The 20,982-nt window shown below is 40.6% G+C and overlaps 1 protein-coding gene across 2 annotated transcripts; it reads right to left on the minus strand.

Moving 5' to 3' along the window:
• Nucleotides 1-758: 758 nt before the first annotated feature.
• Nucleotides 759-19,097, minus strand: sacs (sacsin molecular chaperone). Of its 2 annotated transcripts, XM_014982457.2 has the most exons (6): nt 18,986-19,097; nt 18,657-18,803; nt 16,901-18,386; nt 15,160-15,251; nt 14,067-14,093; nt 759-13,595 (listed from the first exon to the last, which is right to left on the minus strand). In XM_014982457.2, the coding sequence occupies exons 1-6, from the start codon at nt 18,999-19,001 to the stop codon at nt 2,044-2,046; spliced, it is 13,320 nt and encodes a 4,439-aa protein (XP_014837943.2). In that variant the 5' UTR covers nt 19,002-19,097; the 3' UTR covers nt 759-2,043. The 2 variants fall into 2 exon arrangements, with proteins under 2 accessions (XP_014837943.2, XP_014837945.2); XM_014982459.2 differs by lacking the exon at nt 14,067-14,093.
• Between the last annotated feature and the right edge of the window lie 1,885 nt (nt 19,098-20,982).

The following is a 20,982-nucleotide window of genomic DNA, read 5'->3' on the forward strand; positions in this document are numbered from 1 at the left end:
ATATATATATATATATATATATATATATATATATATATATATTTGTTTGTTTGAGCCACTGGAGCAGTGGCTCAAACAGATCCCAGGAACAACATCAGACATCTCAGTCCAGAAATGTGCAGTTCTAGGCACAGCCAAGATACTGCGCAGAACCCTCAAGCTCCCAGGCCTCTGGTAGAGGACCCGAGCTCAGAGGATGAAAGAGACCACCCACAGAGGGTGAGAGGGGAATTTTTATTTTATATATATATATATATATATATATAGTGTTTTCCTTTTTCGGATCCAATGACTCTTTTTTGTTGTTTTCACTATAGATTTGATTCAGTGGTGAACAAAAATACAGTCGAAATATGATCGCACATATTCTTGAAGCGTTCAGTGGCGCACTCTGCTGGAGAAGATCTGCATTTACACAAAATCATTTTTTACTTGAGGAACTTCAGCTTGATTCACAAGATTCACTTTGCATTGGTCTAATGTGATATTCTAATTTTCTGAGACACATTTGGGGTTTTCTTTACCTGTAAGCCATAATCATAAAAACTGCAAAAAAATAAAAACTTGAAATATTTTACTATGTGTAATAAATTATAAATCAATAATCTGCATTTCCCTTTCAGAGATGACTGGCAAGAAGTATTGGACTTTTATGCAATACTGTATTCAAATTTTAGTGCTGTATTTACAGATACAGTAAAAAATGTGAATTGTGGAAAAATATTGCAGCAATGAGAGGGGAGACCCAGGCGTGGATGTTTTTTTTTTTGTTTTTTTGGCATTTTTATTATGAAAAAAAAAAGTGACCAAAGGCTTGATCTTCTGCAGCTTTGGGAGATGCAAGTAACATACATCAGTGTTTTTTTGTGGCCTGTTATGACACGGTTCTCTTTTAATGGGAATTTATTAGGCCTCATTGTGGCACAGAGCACATCAACACATTTGATACTCAAGGTTCATTCAATGCGATGATGTCAGTTACCTGAAACTTGAGATGAAATAAGCAAACAGATGACAAGCAGCACATTTTAGATCGTATTTCATTGCAAATGACTTACAAAGTATGCAATCAGTATTTAGCATATTCGTAAAATCAAAGTTAAATCAAAAAATACACACAACAGCCAACTGATGCTGTAATGTTTCTGAAACCAGAACAGTTCTCATCACAAAAAAAATTATATAGACATGGTTGTAAATTAGAAATATTACAAGTCACATTTGGGCCCACCTCATAACACCTAAATTCATATGGCTCTTTGACACAGCATTAATGTGCTCAAACATTTGCTCACCAGCTTTGAAAAGAGGTACATGAAGTCAACATGATGCAAAACATTTCAGTGATTTGAAGAAGAAAAAAAGGTTACTGCTTAAATTAAATCAAAGAGTTTCTCTTCACAGTTGGATTTCCCTAAATTGCCCCAAGCACTGATGCTACATGAGTGAAAATGCATGTGAGTTTCAAAAAGTGCTTGTTCCATAAACAAATGACTGGCTATGTTACAAGAAATGTACAACTTTTACAGAAATTATATGAAAACAATCAGGAAAGTACAAAAACAGAACAATTACAAACATGATTGTGTTTTCTGGGCTAGTAGTGCTTTTGAAAGTAGGACACGCTGTATGAGAGCAGTCATTGTACATAACAGGGTATAGATACTTTCTAGTAAGCACATCTTTTAAGTACACTGAATTTGTTTTCTATAGCAAGAAAATATATTATTTTGTTTTTATAAAAGATAAAGTAAAAAAGCTGCATTTTTTTATATAACAGAGTAAATATAGTCAGTGTGGGGATTTGGTAAACAAAACATATTGCTGAGGCATAGCTATGTACAGCCTATGCACATATATGGGCCAACAGGGCATGGGAGCCATGTATTTATTCACTGTGCATGGGCCACTGTCCCACTTTCACAGATAGAAACTGCATGTTGCAGAAGCTGCCAGCGGATTCTTTGTGATCTCTTTTGCATACAGCCATATGAGTTCTTGATTTCACTGAGAATATTTGCAGACTTTTATTAAGCAATGTTATCATATTTTATGCTGCACAAATGTTTCAAGCTTTATGATAATCCTTGCGGTACATTCCATCACCCTCATTGCCACCTCAGATGTGTATCTATCATTGGGAATCTGTGGGAAAGGCAGGAGATCAGGGTAACGGGTTCTCAGACTGTCCACGCCATATCCCTCCAAGATCTGAACATCATTTGCGAGGCCTTTCAACTGGGAGCTGTACTCCTCCACTTTCTGAGCAAGAGCAGTTGGTTTTACATCTTTGTCAGACTTTCCTCTGACTGCATAGTCAGCAGCTATTAGGGCAAGCTTTGTGGCCAGGTAGCACTTGAAACAAACCCACTCATTAGCATTTTTATGAAGATCATTGCGAGCAGCGGAGTAGTTTGCTCTGGCCTGTCTCAGCCACCTGCGGGCTTCCACAGGGTTTCCAACTGTTTTAAAGGTTGGGGGTACAAAGAAACGATGGGAGTGTGAAGACCCTGCATAGTTAGTGTAATGTTCCCTGAACTGTTGTCTTTCTGACTTGTGACTGGTTGCTTCCTGGTTCCACGACGAATAAAACCTTTGATACGAGAATTTCTCTGACTGGAAGCGGGTTGATGATGTGGAGAAGGTTCTCCTGGAAGTTCTGTCTGCATTTTGGTGATCAGCCACAGACTGTTTCTCCATGCGATTGATTTCATTTTGCAGGTGCTTAAAGACTTCTGTGGCAATATCCAGATTCTCTGCATTTTTGTCTGGATGCCACTTGAGGTACAACCGACGGATTATCTTTTTTCTTTCTGACTCTGGAAGCTTCCAGGCTTGTTCGACGACTGAGGTCACTTCTTTCAGAATCTCAGGTAATGCGTGAAGTTTAATCTTTTTGGGAGACTGTTTCTGAGGAGGAGGTCTAAGGTTTTCTTTTCCAGAAAAGACGGGAGGCATCATTCGTAGACCAGAGGATCGACTCTCTGGGCTTGTAGGGGTTTGCGGGGAATTAGTATCTCGGATATGGGTGCTTTCGTCTTGTCTTGAAAACTTGTACAAGTCGAGGGAACTGACTATTTTGTACTCACTGTAACCAATATCAATCTGGAAGCATTTTCCAAGGAAACTTGTGTTTTCTTCCTCCTCTCTTTCTACCTCTTGAACGATGATGGCATAGGTATAGGTGGGCTGATAGGCACCATATATGTCTCCTCCTTCAGAGTCAACAAGGTAGCCCACATATTCCCCTGGATAGAATACATTCATTGGATCCATGAGCAGTGTGTGGTGTATCTCAGCAGGTATTGGAGTTCCAGGGAGGGGTAGCTCAAGTTTTGAGGGCTCTGTTGAGTCATACTTGACACCAAGGTTGTCTAGTTTTTCAGTGATTCTGTAAATATCATTGCAGCCTAGCATGGCTATCAGATATGATGTGTCAGAGATCAAATTGTCTGTTGCTGACTTCAATGTCATGGCTAGTGCCAGAAGAAAGTTTATGTCTTTACTGTCTGAATGCTGGATGTAGAGATGAATTACAGATGTTCCGTACCTCTTCAAGAAAGCTAGTGTTTCACTGCGACTGTGTGGGATGGGACTGCATCCTTTCACTCTTAAAGTTGTCTGCAGTTTTTCAAAACAGGACACTTTAAGTCCCTCACAAAGTGCTTTGCACAGACGTATGGCTTTTTCTTCATTCACAAGGTACGCATTGTCATTCTCATGCTTCATTATCCTGATCAAACCAGTGATGAACTGCTCTGAGGACAGCAAAAGCTGAAGGCGACCTTGCAGGGAGCAAAGAGCTCCAAACTGACACATTTTTGGAGAATCTTCATCAAGCTGCTCCTCGAGAATGCTACTCAGTAGTCTAGGTCTTAGTTTTTGTGGAAGTAGCATAATAAGCTTTGTGTGGAAAGCATGGTCTTTCCCCAGGTAACACTGGCTCATGTCCACAAGCATTTGAACCCCAACGTTACCCTGAATTCGGCTTTTGTAGTGTGGGGCATCATCAAATACCAGGGTATTGGATTTTGCAAGTCTCCCATCATGGCTTGGCAAGTAAAATATCAAATCTCTGAGGCAATCAAGATCTTTGCGAATTTCCTGTGGATCATTGTGAAGGGACTTGAACAATCCAGAGACCACCCTTTTCACAGTTCTCATTTCATTTGGGTCGAGCTGCTTTCCCTCAGAACTCCTGTAAATTCTCCACAGTACTTCAACATATTGTTTGGTTGATACAACATCCTCTGTGCCAAGAAGCTTGAACAACTGATGAAAGGTGCCGAGTTCCAGAGGTAATTTATACAAGTAGGGCTTAAAGTCAGATTCATTATCTAAATTGATGACCACTTCCTCAGGTTTCAGTAATTTCCAACCGTCTTCAACCATGACAAACGTCACCCCACGTAGCAGGTAATGGAAATCTCGTTTGTCGGCACTGAGGAATTCATATGTGGACCTCAAAACTTTATTCCTCGTTTTCACCATTTCATCATCTGGACTTGATATGTTGCAAATGTTCTTGCAGTTGCTTATGACTTTCTCCAGAGGTGGGTCCAAGTTGACACCCAACATGTTTAGAACTAGGTCAAGCTGTTCCTGTCCACCAAGAGCACTGTCATCCTGTTCCTTTATGCTTGAAGGTGTAGCTTTTTCAGGTAGGATTGGGCAGGATGTCCACAGCAAGTGTATTATATCTGTTTGTTTGAACTTTGGGTTTACTTGAGATCCACTGAAACGAATCAGGGGCAGTGTGCCACTCATCTCTTGATACTGAGTATGAAGTTTGATGAGTTCTTTGGGAGCTCTTTCTGGGCACAGAAAGGGTATCATTGACAGTTCCTTCAGAAAGGTACCCTGAAAGAGGTCGATTCTTTCGTTAAAGATATGGTTCAAAAGTACATCGACAATGATTTGCACTTTTTCTTTGGTCCAACTTTCAGTCTGGGCTTTGATGCTGACCTCCTTTGCAAACTGGAGGAGTTGTTGCTGGGAGACCTCATGCTTCAGACCAATATTTCTCAGAAATGTTATCCATGAAGTCAACAACAGTGCACCATTCTTAGGTTTTGTCACTTGCTCTATTTTCCTAAAAAAGTCATTTGGAATGAAAGACTTTGCAGGTAACATAACTTCAAACACCTTTACGGTCTGATCGTAGAAAAATTTGGCTGGTCTGAGTCTGTTTGAATAGTCGTAAATGAACAACAGGCCCTGTAATTTATCATAAAGCTGATCCTTCATTTTGCAGCCTTCTTCCATTGACATAAGTCTCTCCTTCAAATAAACAATGTGTTCAACTTTGGCATCATAGGAGAGACTGTCAAACTTTGGCAGAAGATGATGGAGGTAAATTTCAAGGTCATCGATTGGCATGCAGCCAAGGAAGGCATACAGTTCTTTAAGCTGTGGATTGTCAGCAAGAAAGGCAAATGAAGATGTTTGAGTCCATTTGTCTATGTCTGCACTTGGCATGCTTTTTTCAAGAACATAATTTGCACTATAGTTTGCAATACTGATGTATCTTCCACTAACTGACTTGAAACATGGGAGGAGTTTCAGACTCTGTGCATCTTGTTGAGAAAGGTTAGGTAGATGGCAGTTGAAATACAACAGAAGAGCTTCAAAGTCCCTGTCTGTCAGGTTTGCTGTTTTGAATGCAGATGTCTGAATCATGTACTCCAGAGCTTTCAAAATGCTTGATGGATTTTCAATGTTGGCTGTTTGTTGTGCCAGGAAAGGAATGATTTGACTCTCTTTGACACAGATTTTGTTCACTGCAAGCTGGATACATCCTGCTTTCATTAGAGTGTGAAAGACTTTGTCATTTTGGCCCTGTGGAAATATGGCAATGCTTATCAGACTTAGAGGTAGGAGTGCATCATGATCTGGGATGACAAGCTTCTCTCTGGCCATGAATTTTATTCCGGGTAGTAAAGCCCAGTCTTTCAGAGTGTCAAGTACTGTTTCAAAGCTGGGTTTGATGTCCGTCTGATCTTCCTTAATAGCTACATTCTCACTGATGAAGCTCCATGTGTTCTTTAGCCAGGATTCACTAGGAAAGGTATCTTTCCACTTTACAGGGATCTTTGTTCGATACTCTCTAGGTAGAACAGACCCCAGAAGGTCACTAAAACTGCTGATGTCAAAGGGTTTTGCAACTCCTGCTTTTGACAGGATGTTGCTGTACCTCATGTACAATGTATTCATAAACATATCTTTCCTAGAAGATATAAGTTCATGGTGAGCTGTCAAAAACTTTGGTCTCTTCGAGTCAAACACTTGAAGCATATTCTCCATTGTTATCAACAGTGGCAAGCCATCAATTTTGACCTCATCCACTTCTATGTCTTTGAAACAGTAGTCAACCAGGAGCTTCAAGTTATGAACCAGCTTGAAGGTAGACTGTGGGAGGCGGCAAGGGAGTTTACCAACATGGCAACACGTGTCAGGTGATGAGAAAGTGTGCAGAAATTGGCGAACGGCACTCGGTGTTACATATGTGACTGGAATCCCTGCATCCTCCAGACAGAGGTAGAGGTTTGCTGTTTCATCACAACTATGAACCAGGTTAAAACCAATGTCAAGAAGCAAGGTTTTCAGCCTGTAGACATTTTCAGCCACAGACTTCCTTGAGGTTAAGTTATACTCTGTGTTTTTCAAGTGTTGAAGCTCATCCTGAAGCAGATTATCAAAGAAGGCTCTGCTTTTGTTCGCCGTGGATGTATTCACCCATGAGATGTAAATGACAGAGTGCATTTCGGAGTTGTCCATCTGGCCTGCTCTCACAACAGGAAGCAAACGCTTCAGATCAGCATGGATGCAGTTGTATACTGCTTTAACCAAGCAATACCAGTCTGGCTGAATGTCAAGTCTGTTGGCTGGGAAAAAAAAGAGGTATTTCCGCAGCATGTCTTTAACAACATGAAGAGGTGTTCCTTGTAGTATACTCATGGTGGGATCAGGACCTGGAAAGTATCGGCGCTTCAGCTGAATCAGCAGCTCAACATATGCAGGAGCTATAAGTGACGTCATCAAATTGTTATTCCAATCACTTCTTACCCCTACACCATTGTCATCTCTCCATAGGTTTCTTCTAGCTGAGTCTAGGGCAAAATGTCCATTGACATGAAAAGGCAAACCAGTTTCCAGTGAAAGGGGCAAGAAGCAAAAGGCTCTGTGGGGTTTTTTGTAGTTGTGGCTTACACATGCTGCCACACCTCCACGTGGAAACAAAGTTATGTCTTCATTTTTGTGGGCTGAAACCACACTTTTGGAGACATTTTCAATGTCTGGAAAGCCAGATCTGTTGCAGATCATCCATGAGGTCATGTTTCCATCAGTGTCCTCTATATCCATCGAGTAGGTTATCTGTTGGACTGGAATAGCAGCGAGCTGCTTCTTTTTGGTAACACTGTCAATGACAGAGGCATGAAATTGTTTGCGTTTTAGTCGATCACCATCTGTTATTTTGGCTGTGACAGAGTAGAGCACTTTTAGTTCACCAGATGCATGATCTATTTGACAAACTGATATTTTCTCCATGTGGTTGAGAAACATAAGAAGCTCTGCACCATCTGTTTTCAGCTTGTCTAGGAGGTTTTGCACCATTCTGTCAGATGCAGGGACAGAACTGATCTCTGATGTTTTTGCCATCTCTATAGATCGGATGGGGAATCTGAACATTGTGCTCCGTTCTAACTTGAAATGAGCTCCCAAGTACAGATTTAGAACATCTGAAAACTGGGATCTGAAGTCAGAGTCCAAGTCTCTGAACATCCTTCCAGGACTTACAGATGTAGCTCCTGGTGCATACTGTGCATGTGGGTCAAAGATGCAGAGAATGTCATTGTTTGAGATAAAGGATGGGCAGTCAGTTATGTGATAAACAGAGTTGAATCCGATCCCATATTGACCAGTTTTGCCTGGATTGGCCTCTTTTGTTCCTCTTCCAAGGTTCTGAATACCTCGGACGTCATCCTCTGTGAATGGTTGATTGTTGTACACACAGAGGGCAGGGCCTTGCATTGGGATCCATTTATCATCAAATATTCTGTCGGTGGGGTGTGTCCTTGGATCAAATACAAAATAAATTTCTGTGGCTTTGGCATCATCTGCATTTTGAAGCAGCTCTTTCAGCATTTCCTTCTCTGATGGATAGGCATTGAGAATGCTTTTAATCCTGCTAGTGAGTTTTTCTTTCTGTCCAAACTCACTGCCAAGTGGATTGAAGCAGACGTTAGAGGCATATCTCTCGAGTGCTTTGTGACGTTTTGGGATTGCTCCAAGCTTCACAGCAACCTCTCTTGGAATGTCAGCGTGACAGTATTTCACAGAGGAATCTCTGACTTTGATCCAAGGGCAGTCATTGTAACATAATGACTTTGATGGTTGCAGTGTTAGATTGCAGTCTGGTAACAAAATCCCACCATAATTTGCTTGGCAAAACTCTTGGTTTTTGTCTCGAATTAGACTCCAGATTCCTTCACTAATGATTCTGCGGCATAACTGGAAGTTTTCCTCTATTAGTGTCCTTCGTCCACACTCTTGCCTCACTGTTTCAAGAACAGCAGAGAAATCTTCAACAGTAAAGCTGGGCTGCACGCCAACATTTTCAAAAAGCTCTCGACAGCTGTTTCTGTATTTGTTTGGAAGCTGATAAAGATGGGGAGCTGCATCAAAATTCAAGTGGAAAGCAACTTTGGAAGGACTGACATATGTGTTCTCCACCAAAATGGAGTTGAATCCTTTTAGGTCTCCACTTATTTTACCTCTTACATTTTCATCCTGCAGCATTTCCTCATGAAGGTATTTGTAGCAGGCATTTGTTATATTTTCCTGATACAACGTGACACCATCAAAAGACTGAGAAAGTTCCTTTAGTTGACTGATGACCAGCTCAACAGGGGGCTTCCTTATTAGACCAAGACCATCTTTCACAGCCAATGACATTGCACCACAGCCTTTAAAGGATGGTGAATTCTCATTCAGAATTGGCTTCATTAGGCAAACTGTATCCTGATGTTCAGTTGTGTAAAGCTCTCTAGGAGAGAACATTGTGGTTGGGGAAAAGCTGTTCCCATGCCATGGTAAAGAGAAGCCTGCAGGTCTTGTCAGAAATGGAAGGAACTTGATATCTTGTAGATTCTCCAGGTACTCTGTTGCAACTGGATCTCTCATCCTCAGTTTCTCATCAATGAGACTCAGTAGTATGCTGCTACGAAAGCATGCGGCTGTGTGATCGTTTTCATTAAGCTCAATGACAGAATGAGCCCGCTCAGTGAGGTCCTCCCAGCATAGATCATCTTTCACCATGCCCAGCTGCACTAGTTTAACTAAACAGACTGGATTTACATAGTCTTTGGACGTTCCTTCAGGAAATCTTCCATCATCAGCAATGTAGAGTTTAGCAACTCTTCCCTCTGGATGAATGAGTTTGGAGGGTAAAACTAGTTCACTTTTGGGGCCAGAGCAAGGTATGCAAGGAGTGACTCTAAGAATCGATTCAAATTCTTCAAGTTTCTCATTTAGGACGTAATGCATCAGGGGATCTCTGAGCTCTTTGTCAAGCTCCTGAATGTGAGGAAAAAATACTTCTGAAAAGAACTGCTTCTCTGTCAGGGTATTTTCCATTAACTTCCCTCTACATCCAGCATCATCAAATCCTTCCTTTACCCAGTCAGGGAGCTCAACAGCACAGAGGTTTTGTGAGCCACTCTTCCTGAGGTATTTCAGAAATATCTTGAAAGCAGCAGGGCCAATGTCTGGCCTACAAAGTAAGGCGTCATCAAGGAATCTGATGTATTTGATTGACACCCATGTTTTTCCATCTGAAAAAACCTTGGCCTGCTCGCTGTCACCTCCTTTGGCTATTTCTTGGTAAATGCCCTGGCTGATCAGCACAAAGTCATCATGTACCTGACTTGGATCTGGCCATGCTGAATAGTAGCTGTACTCGAGAAGTTCTCCACTTTCAGCCAGTGAACGCAGCATTGAGAGGGCTGCTAAGTAGGCCTGGACAATGACGTGCCTCATGAACACAGAGTTCCACTGTCCTTTGGTATCAGTCTTCCAGATCTCTTTGCGATTGGAAGTGACAGCAAAGCAGCCATTGATGTGAACTGGCAGGCCTGTTTTGATTCTGAGAGGCAAGTAGCAAAACACCTCTCCAATTGGTGTTGAATTTGTTTTTACAGTCCATTTGCGATTCTCTTCCTCTGAGAGAAGAACAGCAACTCCTCCACAAGGCACCAGTCCAAGTCTTTTTCCACTGTCACTGAGGGAAAATTTGAGGGCTTCACTCACATCCATGCATGAACAGATGAGCCAGTTGGTGACCTCGATTGCTTTTTGGGGCATTTCATCTGTCAGTCTCCGAGTTTGGACACCTTTAGCCGCCATCTCAAAGTACTGGTTGGGATCTTCCTCTGGACCTCGGAACAATGGAGAGTGCAGGTCCACAATGCGTTTGAAGACATTGTGAAACTCCTCCACCACAACACGAATGATGCAGCCAGATTTAGGAACATCAGCAGGAACCCTGTTGGTGCTTGCTACTTTCTTCATAACCTTTGCTGCAGATTTTAGGATGCTCAAGGGTCCATATGAGGCTTTGCTTGACCACACACTTTTGTTAATAGCCACCACATCTTGTGCTGCTGCTGGGTTTGGTTCCTCAAATTTCAGGTATTTCAACACCATACATCCAACATGCTGAGTGAAGAGAATGAACCTATGGCCACATATGCTGAACTCATCAACGAGGGAATAGATATCTGTGGTGTTGTAGTACAGACTGCTGATTTCACTGGATGAGGCCTCTTGCTCTGTTCTGAATGGAAGTCTGAAAAGAGTACCATTGTATTTGTATGGCGAGTCTTGAGCTAAAGGCAGCTGGCAGTTAAAAACGTTAAGGAATGGTTTGAATTGATTGGGAAATTTTCTTAGCCTCTTTTGTTGTTTGCTCCAATTGATTTTGATCCCTGGATTGGAACGGTCTCGAATGTGTTTGCTGATGTGATTGATATTGGGATCAAACATGATCATGAATTCCCTGCTCATAATGATGGGGATATCAGTGATGTGGTAAACGGAGTTAAAACCCAAGCCGAACTTGCCAACTTTATCCGCTTCACATCTCTTCACTGACCCACCAAGCCGTGTGATGTTCAAAAAGTCTGTGTCTGTAAATACAGCACTGTTGAAAGACCACAGAGACGGCCCATGGCAAACAATCATGCCAGGATCAAGGAGATTTTCTCGAATGTCATTGTTTTTTCTCATGTCAATAAGGAAACTGCACTCTGTTGCACTGGCATCATCAGCATTCTGTAGGAGCTCCTTAAAGATATCTGCTACAGATGGATATTCCTCCAAGATATTTTTTATTCTTACTGTTAGAGGTTCTTGCTGGCCTGATTGTTCAAAGCCAAGATTCTCTGGGTTTATCAACCTTGTGCTCAAACATGGCACCTTCAACCATTCAGCAGTTTTCATTGGGATGTCATCATGGACCAATATAATAGGTTCTGAGGCATCTTCAAGTAAGTCATTTAAATCATCGACCTTGATGTCACAGTAGGTGCATTCATGAATGGGTTTCATTGCTAATTTGCTTGGGTTCTTGTAACAAAAGATAGGCACTTGCATATTAGTGTCCACTGGGATCTGATTATTGTAGAGCCATCTGAGGATGTTGATCAAGAGCAGAATATTGTGTTTACTTTCCTCCTTGCTAATCTCTCCTTCACATCTTTTTTGGATTGTGGCAATGACGTCAAACACATGGGCTGGGACAACCTCTTCAACTGAACCACAAAACTTGAAAAGCTTATGAAATTTTCTCATTGTTTTTGGCAGTGAGTAGAGGTAAGGCTGCAGGTCTAGATCAGGGAGGGGTTTTAAGACGGTTTGGCCTGGTGATGTGAATGTCTTTCCAGTCCACACCCAATCAAAAGGCAAGGACTTCATTGCTTCTCTTGCATCCTCAAGATGAGCCTGCATAAATCCATAAATCTCAAATAGGATCTGCTGAAACTGGTACCAATCCTCAGTGGTAAATGCTTGGGATTTATGCCAGTCATTCACAGCTTTCAAGTGCTGTAATACCTGATCCACTTGTGGCTCTATTGTAAGTTTCAGAGCCTTCTTGAAACCTGCAGAGGTGTGTTCAACCAGTGGTACTGAAGATCCCACAAGCACTGCATGGCATATTTCACACATGTCAGACAGAGAGCAGATATTGAGCGTATCTCCAATCCAAGCAAGAGAATTTGGATAAGTTAGAGGTCTTTCTTTACAGACAGGTACCCATTTTAGTTGAAGCAGTGAAGCCTGGATATCGGCTGATTTTATCAGCTTGGTTTGTTTATTAAGAATTTGCAAGAGTGTTTTTGCCTTTTTGATTACTGAGTCCCATTCAGGTTCCTCACTGCTTTGCAACTCCTCTATCTTTTTTGCCACTTTGAGGACATCTTTTTCACTGACCTGAACCTCATTTCTAAGCCCCAGTTGTCGAAGTGAATGGAGAATGTCAGGAGATTTGGTAAATGTACTTGTGGGAAACCGTGTTTTCTCCTCCTTGTAGAACAAATGCTGTAAAATCTCTAGTTCAGGGTCAAAAAGATCTGAGGCTTTTACAGATCTTCCACATGGCAACTCAATAAATTTAATAGCAGAGAGCCATCCAATTACAGATGAGTTTTCGTTCTTTAAAAATCCCAGATGCTTGAGAGCCCAAAGCATGATCTGGGTAGTTTCATCTTTTGAGTAGAAGCCCTTGTCGATGTCCCGAATAATCATCTTCAGACATTCTGTTGTTTTGACTTGTTCTACGTTGAGCATCTTGATGAGACGGATTGATTCCTCATCATGGCAGGCCACAAGGTTTTCTGACAGTTTCACATCTGGTGGGTACTTTGCTCTGTGATGTAAAGCTTTTGCACCTCTCATTGATGTAAATGACGAGGTACCTTCAGAATAGGCCCCCACCTTTTCAAAGATAGAGAGATCCAGTAATGTATGTTTTTCCTTCTCAGTGATGTCAGACAGTCCTGCGAGAAATTTTCTGAGCACAATTTTCTCTTCCACTGAGAAAGTCGAGACTTGGCTAGACAACCGCTGTGTTGGTAGTCTACTTAGAATTTGCAAAAACATACCAGGAGAGCAAGGGTGGATGTAGCACTTCAGCTGAGGGTGCTGCAAACACGAGTCCAGGGTTTTTATGACAACACCTCCAAGCTTTTCCAGAATGTCAAAAAGGCTTTCAGAAACCAGAGCCTCATTGTCATCCACATGAATTATGGGTGAGGGAGTTTTGAGACGAAGAAGCTTAGCTGTGTTCATGTTGTCCTCAAGGGGCACGAGAGGGATCAAAGGCATGTCTTCAAATGTGTTTAAGTCATCAGCAAAATTGATGTAGAGATGTTTCCAAACCATTTTTAACCATGAAATTGTGGGATGCTTTAGTTCTTTGTTTCCAGGTTCCCACTCTACACTGAAGTCTCTTGTTGGCCAGGCTGTAGAGAGTATCTCCTTGATGAGTCGAGCTGATCGTTCTGGATTCAACACCTGTAGCTGAGTACAGGGTCTTCCTGTTAAAATGACAACAACAGTGGATTCAGTGTCAAATATTACCTTAGATAATGTTCATTGTTGACTGGTTCGTTTCTAAAAGTGAGCAACACTTGAAATCCACATTCACAATAAAAAAATCATTTTAATTAAAATTATGCACTAACGACATTTAAGATGCAATAGTAATGTGACCCATGCAAACAAGCTTCCACAATTCTCCTTATATCAGCATCCTGTCTGAACAGCAAATAGCTCAAACGGACTTGAAACATGCAAATCACAAAACCAATTTTAAAATAAAGTAATACGTGAATCCTACATTGGCCTAATTGATAATAGAAAAAGTTTTGACAGAAGAAAAAAACAAGGAAGAGAATAATGTGTGAGTTGTTTATTTTTCTTATCATATAGGCGAGTTAATTGTCTGCAGCCACACATTAGTTTTGGTTAATCATAAAAAGATATGTAGCACCCTTTGTAATACCTACCTGAACACCCCCAAAGAAACTGCTGCACTGTAATTTAAATGACATATTATTGGAAGATGTACATGACTCTATCTCACTGGATGAAAAATTATCATTAAAAGCTATATGTGTAAATGTGAGGATTAAGACCATAAAGGACATCAGAAAAATAATACTGAAGTTAAATAATGTAAACAACAATAATGCCATTATTTACAATGAAGCACCAAAAATATGTAGAAAATGCTATGTCTGGCCTCTAATGGTGTATTTCTGTTCCGATATTCTATGTATATTTTGATTTGACTTTTTTTGACAGACCTTTTACTCAGCATTTTATTTTCCCTGGCTCATGGACCACATGTCCAGGTCACTGTGAGGAAGTAAAATCATTGATGAATCACTATGCTTTATTCATGGGCCAGTATGAGATTATATCATTTTTCAAAGTTTCAAAGTCTTGCACAAAAATTAAAAACAAATATATTTAAAATGGTCTCATGTCTTTTCTTTAAAGCAGAAAAGCAAAAAGCATTCCTGCTTCTGCTAAAATAATGCAACATATTGGTTATAAATAAATACAGAATAGACAGCTGCTCAACATCTACTAAATTTTGTTGTTTTGTTGTCACCTTAAAGTGGTTTTTGCTGTCCTATCCTTTAAATAATAGCACCAGAAATATAAAAAGCTAATACTGTCTGGTGAATTAGTCTCACTCTATGTTCGTAGCAACAAACAAAATGCAGAAGTCTTTTTTCAACAAGCTGATAGGCAGTGTGCAGCAACAGGTGGGGTGAGGAAGCCCTCCAGTCACTGCTACATGCCTAATGTTCACTGTCTGTTCTCTTTACTGTCATCTCCACCTGAATTATCTGGCAGCAATGTACCAGATTTAATGCACTGCTGGCACAGCTGCAGAGTAAGATAAAAATGGCCTAATAAACATCATGGTTGCAATTCACGCAGTCATCACAGTCTGAGTAAAGTCTGAGTACAAACCCATGAATCAAATAAACCAGCCACTGTTGGATTAAGGATGCATGGATATAGACAGAAAAGATTTACAGTATGTTATATAGATGACTTGTAAAATAAATTTTGGTGTGTTACTACCTCTGCTTTTGGCAGCCTTCTTTAAGCTGTCCATTACTGAAGGCTTCATAGTCTCCAGTAAAAACCGATGCTCCAGTCCTGGATAGAGAGACCTTGAAATAAAGCAAAGGAAATTAGAAATGTAGTAAACAAAGAAGGAGTGATCAACACCAATTTGAAACTTTCAGTAAAAATCTTTGCTGTTTGCATGTGCATACAACAGAAACAAATATAAATGTCACTGCTTATTATTAAATCAGATTAATCTCTTATTGTTTTAGGTGAGCTAGAATTATCAAAAATGATTTCATTTTTGTCTAATGCCAGAACAATTAACTAAACATATATTATGATTATTACATTGGTAAACAATGTGAGATCATGCGAGAAGATGAAATTATGATTTTGGATGAATATGATGGGTTAACATTTGAGTTAAATGGAGGAACCTTATCTCTAACCAAGATTTCAAGCATATTTTCTTTCTTGTGTGATTTTTAGAAAATCAAATGAAATCAGAAAGGAGGAGAAGAGTGGATCTCTCCAAACTTGGACCATCCTTGAGTACAAATTCCAGATGGCCCAAGGTGACGCATTCAACTGTACAAACAACAACATGCAAGAATAAACACGATGGGAAAAGATTCTGTGGTCCAGAGATGAACAGGTTTTGGTTTGAAATGTGTGAATCAACCTCAGAACAAAAGCAAAAGATCTTGTTAAGATGTTGCCTGAAGCTGGTGACATTGTCATTTTCCTGTACTGACATGGGCTGAAAGGCCTTTCAGCAAGGAGGAAGCCATCGCTTTAAAAGACACGTAAAAAAAAGCCAGATTACAGTTTGCAAATGCCCATGAGCACAAAGACTTTAATTTTTGTAGACATTTCCTAAAGTCTGGTAATGTAAGTTCAAAGTAAGATGTTTTTTACTACAATAAACATCTTTACTTTTGGAACACCGACTGAAGTACAAGTGTTGGTGTATGATGGGTGTAAACGCATCAAATTGGACCAGTGCACTTTACTAAATAGACAAGAGGCAAAGGAGGAAACATTATTGTGGAAGGAAGTTAAGACATAGGCATGTGTAGGTCAATGTCTTAGAGTGGTAATCAGAAAGCCCTGAGTTATGGAAAATCAGTGGGAAGAGCTGAAAATGTGTGTGTGCGAACAAGGAGGCCTACGAAGCTGACTCAGTTACATCAGTTCTATTAGAAGAAATGGGCCAAAACTCATGCAAACTGCTCTGAAAAGGAAAGGAAACCCAAAATGTTTGATCCAAATCACAAAATGTAAAGCAAATTGTAACTCCTGGAAAGATGCATATACATTTTTGGATTTGAAGATAAAACAAATGTAATCTGTAATTTTTCTGGCACTTATCAAATAGAAATCATTTAGTAATGCAAACTGAACTAAAATGTGAAATGCATTATAAAAAGGCAATGACAGTTATTAACTTGTTTTATTTAAAGTGTACTGTAAACAGTGTGCTGATTACATACACTGTACAGTATGCAAACAGTAGTTTCATCTGTATATTAGGGATTAAGAGTAAGATACATCAGGTGAGTATTTGTAAAAGCTGTCATGGTTTTTGAATTTTATAAACATTCATGCTATGGATAAAGAAAAGCACCATCAAATTAAAAACATACTAATTTCTGTTTAGATAAACAGAAATTGCCTTTTTTACTGTGACCCTTTAAAAGAGGTTAAATCTCCTAACTTAGAGTATTAGATGTTTATCCAGACGTTTTACCTGGGGAACGCCTCAGACGCGATGTAAATGGCGTCTTTTTCACTGACAGAAGATGAAAACGATGTAAATGTTTCATTTTGGAGTGGCAGAAGCTCAAGCCCTATGAGATCACTGTAGTTGGCATCACTGAGAGCAAACTCCAGCAGCAGCAGCTTCTCCTCTGAGGGACCTTTGTGTTTGCTCTTCCTGATAGTTTGCCGCAGTAAAGAAGGGTTAACTTTTTTCACCTCAGTAGACTCAGTCATATAGGAAGCCAAGGCAAAGTCCACTGCAGCTGGCACCTTTGCTACCTGCATTCCTGAGCTTTGGAGGTAGTTGATGACTGTCTCTGAAATATCATTGTCAGTGTCGAGCTCTGAGAAGGCAGCCTGCTCCACTCCGACCCAGCTCTCACTGAGCGAATAGATCACTCGCTGCTGCAGTAGATCATGAAAGAGCGGCTGGAGAATGGGCGTCCAGCGGGACTTGACCTGTTTAGGGTCTGGCCATGCCCTGTATGTCCCTCTAGGAGACAAAGGAAAGTCTTGGTCCTTTTTTGTCTGCACCCTCTTTATAGCATCTACAATGAGAGTGAAATAAGCCTTAGGGATGACAGTTATTATAAGCAGCTCATTCCACAAGGCAGATGGATCCCTCCACTGGTCCACTTCTCGCCACTTGATGCTCCTGCGGTTGTCGGTGAGACCGAAAAAGCCGCTGACGTGAACCGGAAGCCCCGTCTCACTCTCCTCACCCGGTGGAAGAGGGAGGAAGCAGAAAGCTCGTCCTGAGAAACCAGATGTGGCACCTCCGTCCTCTTTGTTTATGACAGTTAGAGGCAAGGCAATGCCGATTGTTGGCATGAACTTCAAATCGTCCGCCAGAGAGTCCAACTCAGCACACATCCCTCTGCCTCCAACTCCATTACAAACCAGCCATGTGGTCCTCTGAGTCTCTTTAGATGTTTCATCTTGAGTCTCTATGTGAAGTTGGTAAGTGACACATGTGATGATGGAGCTGGGAACGCCATTACTGTAGCTGTCCACCGCTTGACACAGTGTCTTCAGTGCATTTGGCCTTTCTAGTTTGTCATCAGGATTCTCTGTTGCTCTGACCTCAAACAACACTCGTTCTGTACCATCACACTCTCTGACATGCAGTGAGATCTTCTGGACACTCTTCAAGAAGAGGAGAACTGTGTCTGCATCAGCTTTGAAAGACTCAAACAGCTCCAACACCTTTTCTTTGTTGTAAATATTCCCACTGAGCTGGGAAGGTTTCACACGAAGTGGGAAGCGGAACAGAGTTCCTGGAAAGCTGCCGTCCCGGATGGTATTCTCCGAAATCCCAAATATTTGAGTGTAAGGTGCAAACTGATCACCAAGCTCTGTGATCTCCTTAATGTCCGTCTTCAGATTCCAACACTGCCCAGACTCGTGCATGCCGAAAAGGGTCTGATGGGGGTCCAGCATGGCAATCTGGTCCCCACTGAAGATACTGGGAACATCTGGAACATAAGAATAAACAACAAACTTAAAAAAATGGAAAGTACATATATGTGACTTGATCAGTGAGAGCTTAAACTTTGACACAATAAAAATAGGTAAGATGGATAAAAAGTTTGGGAACCACTGCTATAAGGAAAAATAGTATAATATATTAATTCACCCAAGAAAACTGTGGAGATTTCAACTTTATTCTAAACTAATTTTGGCTATACAAAGTAGCAAACATTTGGAAATATAAGTTATATTCCTTAATTTTCCAGCAAACTCACCTGTAATATGATACACAGAATTGAAGCCGATTCCAAATCGTCCAACTTTCAGCGGGTCATCTCTCTTTCTGCTTCTTGCAATCTCCTGAATCCCATTCCAGTCCTCGACAGTGAACACAGCATCATTGTAGACATACAGCGCTGTCCCTGCAGGTTACAGCATAGATAAACTCAGGAGATTTAGAAACTGGTGAACAAAAAAATGTTTGCATGAAAGATTGCAGTGCATTATTTTAAAAGTAAGAAAAGGATTCACTTCATCAGTAATGGTTTAGCTGCAAAAGCAATACAACTCTGCTGCCAACTTCACTTCACCGGTAACTGCTAACCTTGATGCTGAGCCATGTCAGGTGACCACAGTGACTCCACTCCGTACTCTGTCTCATCGTATAAGAACTTCACTTCGGTGGCTCCAGCATCCTCTGCATTTTGAATCAGCTCCTTCAAGATGAAGCAGAGAAGCAGTGAGAAATATCGAACAAAGGAACATTAGAGAGAAATGAGCTTTTTTAGGACTGCTTTTAAGCAAAAAGCTTTGCAGTTAAAAAAAAAATAATTAGAGTGGATGACTCCATTTAGGACATCAAGCCTTAATATTTTGGTAATGTTACTATAGTTCACAATAAAGCTCGCAGGAGGAAATTAAACCCAAACAAGAACAGTCCTCTTTCGTTTTCCTCAAGATTGACTGTTTTTCTCGTTATAAATTCCTTGAAAGGAACACACCTATTTTTACGGGAGACTTTGAGTGAAAGTTAACCCATCACTATTATGCCTGTAATTAACAGGCAGTAGACCCATAACAACCATTAGCTGAAAGACTAAGATAGAACTACATAACAAGTCACTCATGACTCATGATTAAAGAAACACTCTGAATGGATCTGGTGTGAAATAAACAATGCATATGTAAAACACCTCATGCCCTTTGGTATATGATGCTATGACCCTGTCTGAAATAAAAAATGGGATATCATTTAGTCCTTCAACATCATAGTAATCCAAAATAAGGCCAAATCCACAAACTAATGTCAAGTACATGCAATATCAACCTTCCAAGGCCACATCAAACCTAAATCTGATAGAAAACGCCGTGGAGCTGAAAAGAAGAGAAAGTGAGAGAGAACCCAGGACATTTGATAATAGGGATCAATTGTGCAAAGAGGAATGGTCAGAGATCCCTCTCTCTGAATGCTCCAACCGGATATAGGAGGAATCTGAGTCCTCTTGGCAAAAAGAGGCTACACAAAAATGATAACAGGATGTAGGTTTTTATTTTCTTAATGCAGGATCTTGTATCCCCACTGAACATGGTATCAAATTAGAAGTTGAGCTCTTTAATCTGAGATTATGTTACTGCAATAAACATGTGTTTATTTAGGCCTATTTGCACAGTTTTTTCCAGGGATGTCAACAAATGTAAAAGTTGCTATAAATATTCAGAAGTAACCCAAAGAGTTTAAGAAATAAACTCCACTCACCTTCAGAATCTGCCCCCCTTCAGGGTATCTTCTCAGAATGTCCTTCAAAAACTCCACCAGTGGAGGTGTAGTTTGGCCAAATCTCCCTGTAACAGACCATACTGTAGGGGCTGCACAAAAGTAATGGTAGAGATAAAAATATTTAAACTTTACCTCCTCCTATAAGGCCCCGTCCCTCCAGGGTCATAGACACTTCTGGGCTTCCTGCAGGGACCAAGCTGCCAATTTGCACTCTATCATCGAGCTATAAAAGACAAAAGAAAACTTTAATTTACAAAACTAATTCAACTACAATGTTGGAAGAGAATTTTGGAGTCTGTAGACAGATGTAACGTCTAAAATATATTGTGAAAAACTATAGCAACTTAATGTAACAATAATACATTTAGAACGAACCCATTTATTTAAATGCAACGAATTAGTACAGACAGTACGAGAAGTAAGGCTGATTAATACTTTGACAAAGAGATACCATGCCACAGTAACACATGAACCACTCCCAGTGATAACTGGTTGATTTATAATTTTTTCCCGATGCGTCTTTCAGAATCAATGCAGCAGCATGGCAGAAAGTCAGTATGAGGGCCCGATGCTGCAGCTGAGCGTGACTGTTCAAGGTGACACTGCTAGTCGCTGCACTCAGCACTCTTTAGCTATAATGTGCTGTAAGGGAAACCCAGCTGCACACAAAGGAAGTCCTCCATCAGCAACCTTATCATGGTGTCTGCATGCAACAATAATTACTGTATAATTCAGGACAAAGACAGATATTTAGCACGGGTCTCAAGTAAAGTGCTATCAACAAATGTGTTGTTTAAGGGCTGATGCATAATGGCTATAGTAAG

The sequence above is a fragment of the Poecilia mexicana genome, unplaced genomic scaffold, assembly GCF_051168715.1.
Source record: "Poecilia mexicana isolate PSO_F unplaced genomic scaffold, ASM5116871v1 scaffold_13, whole genome shotgun sequence".
In the NCBI taxonomy this organism is placed as follows: Eukaryota; Metazoa; Chordata; class Actinopteri; order Cyprinodontiformes; family Poeciliidae; genus Poecilia; species Poecilia mexicana.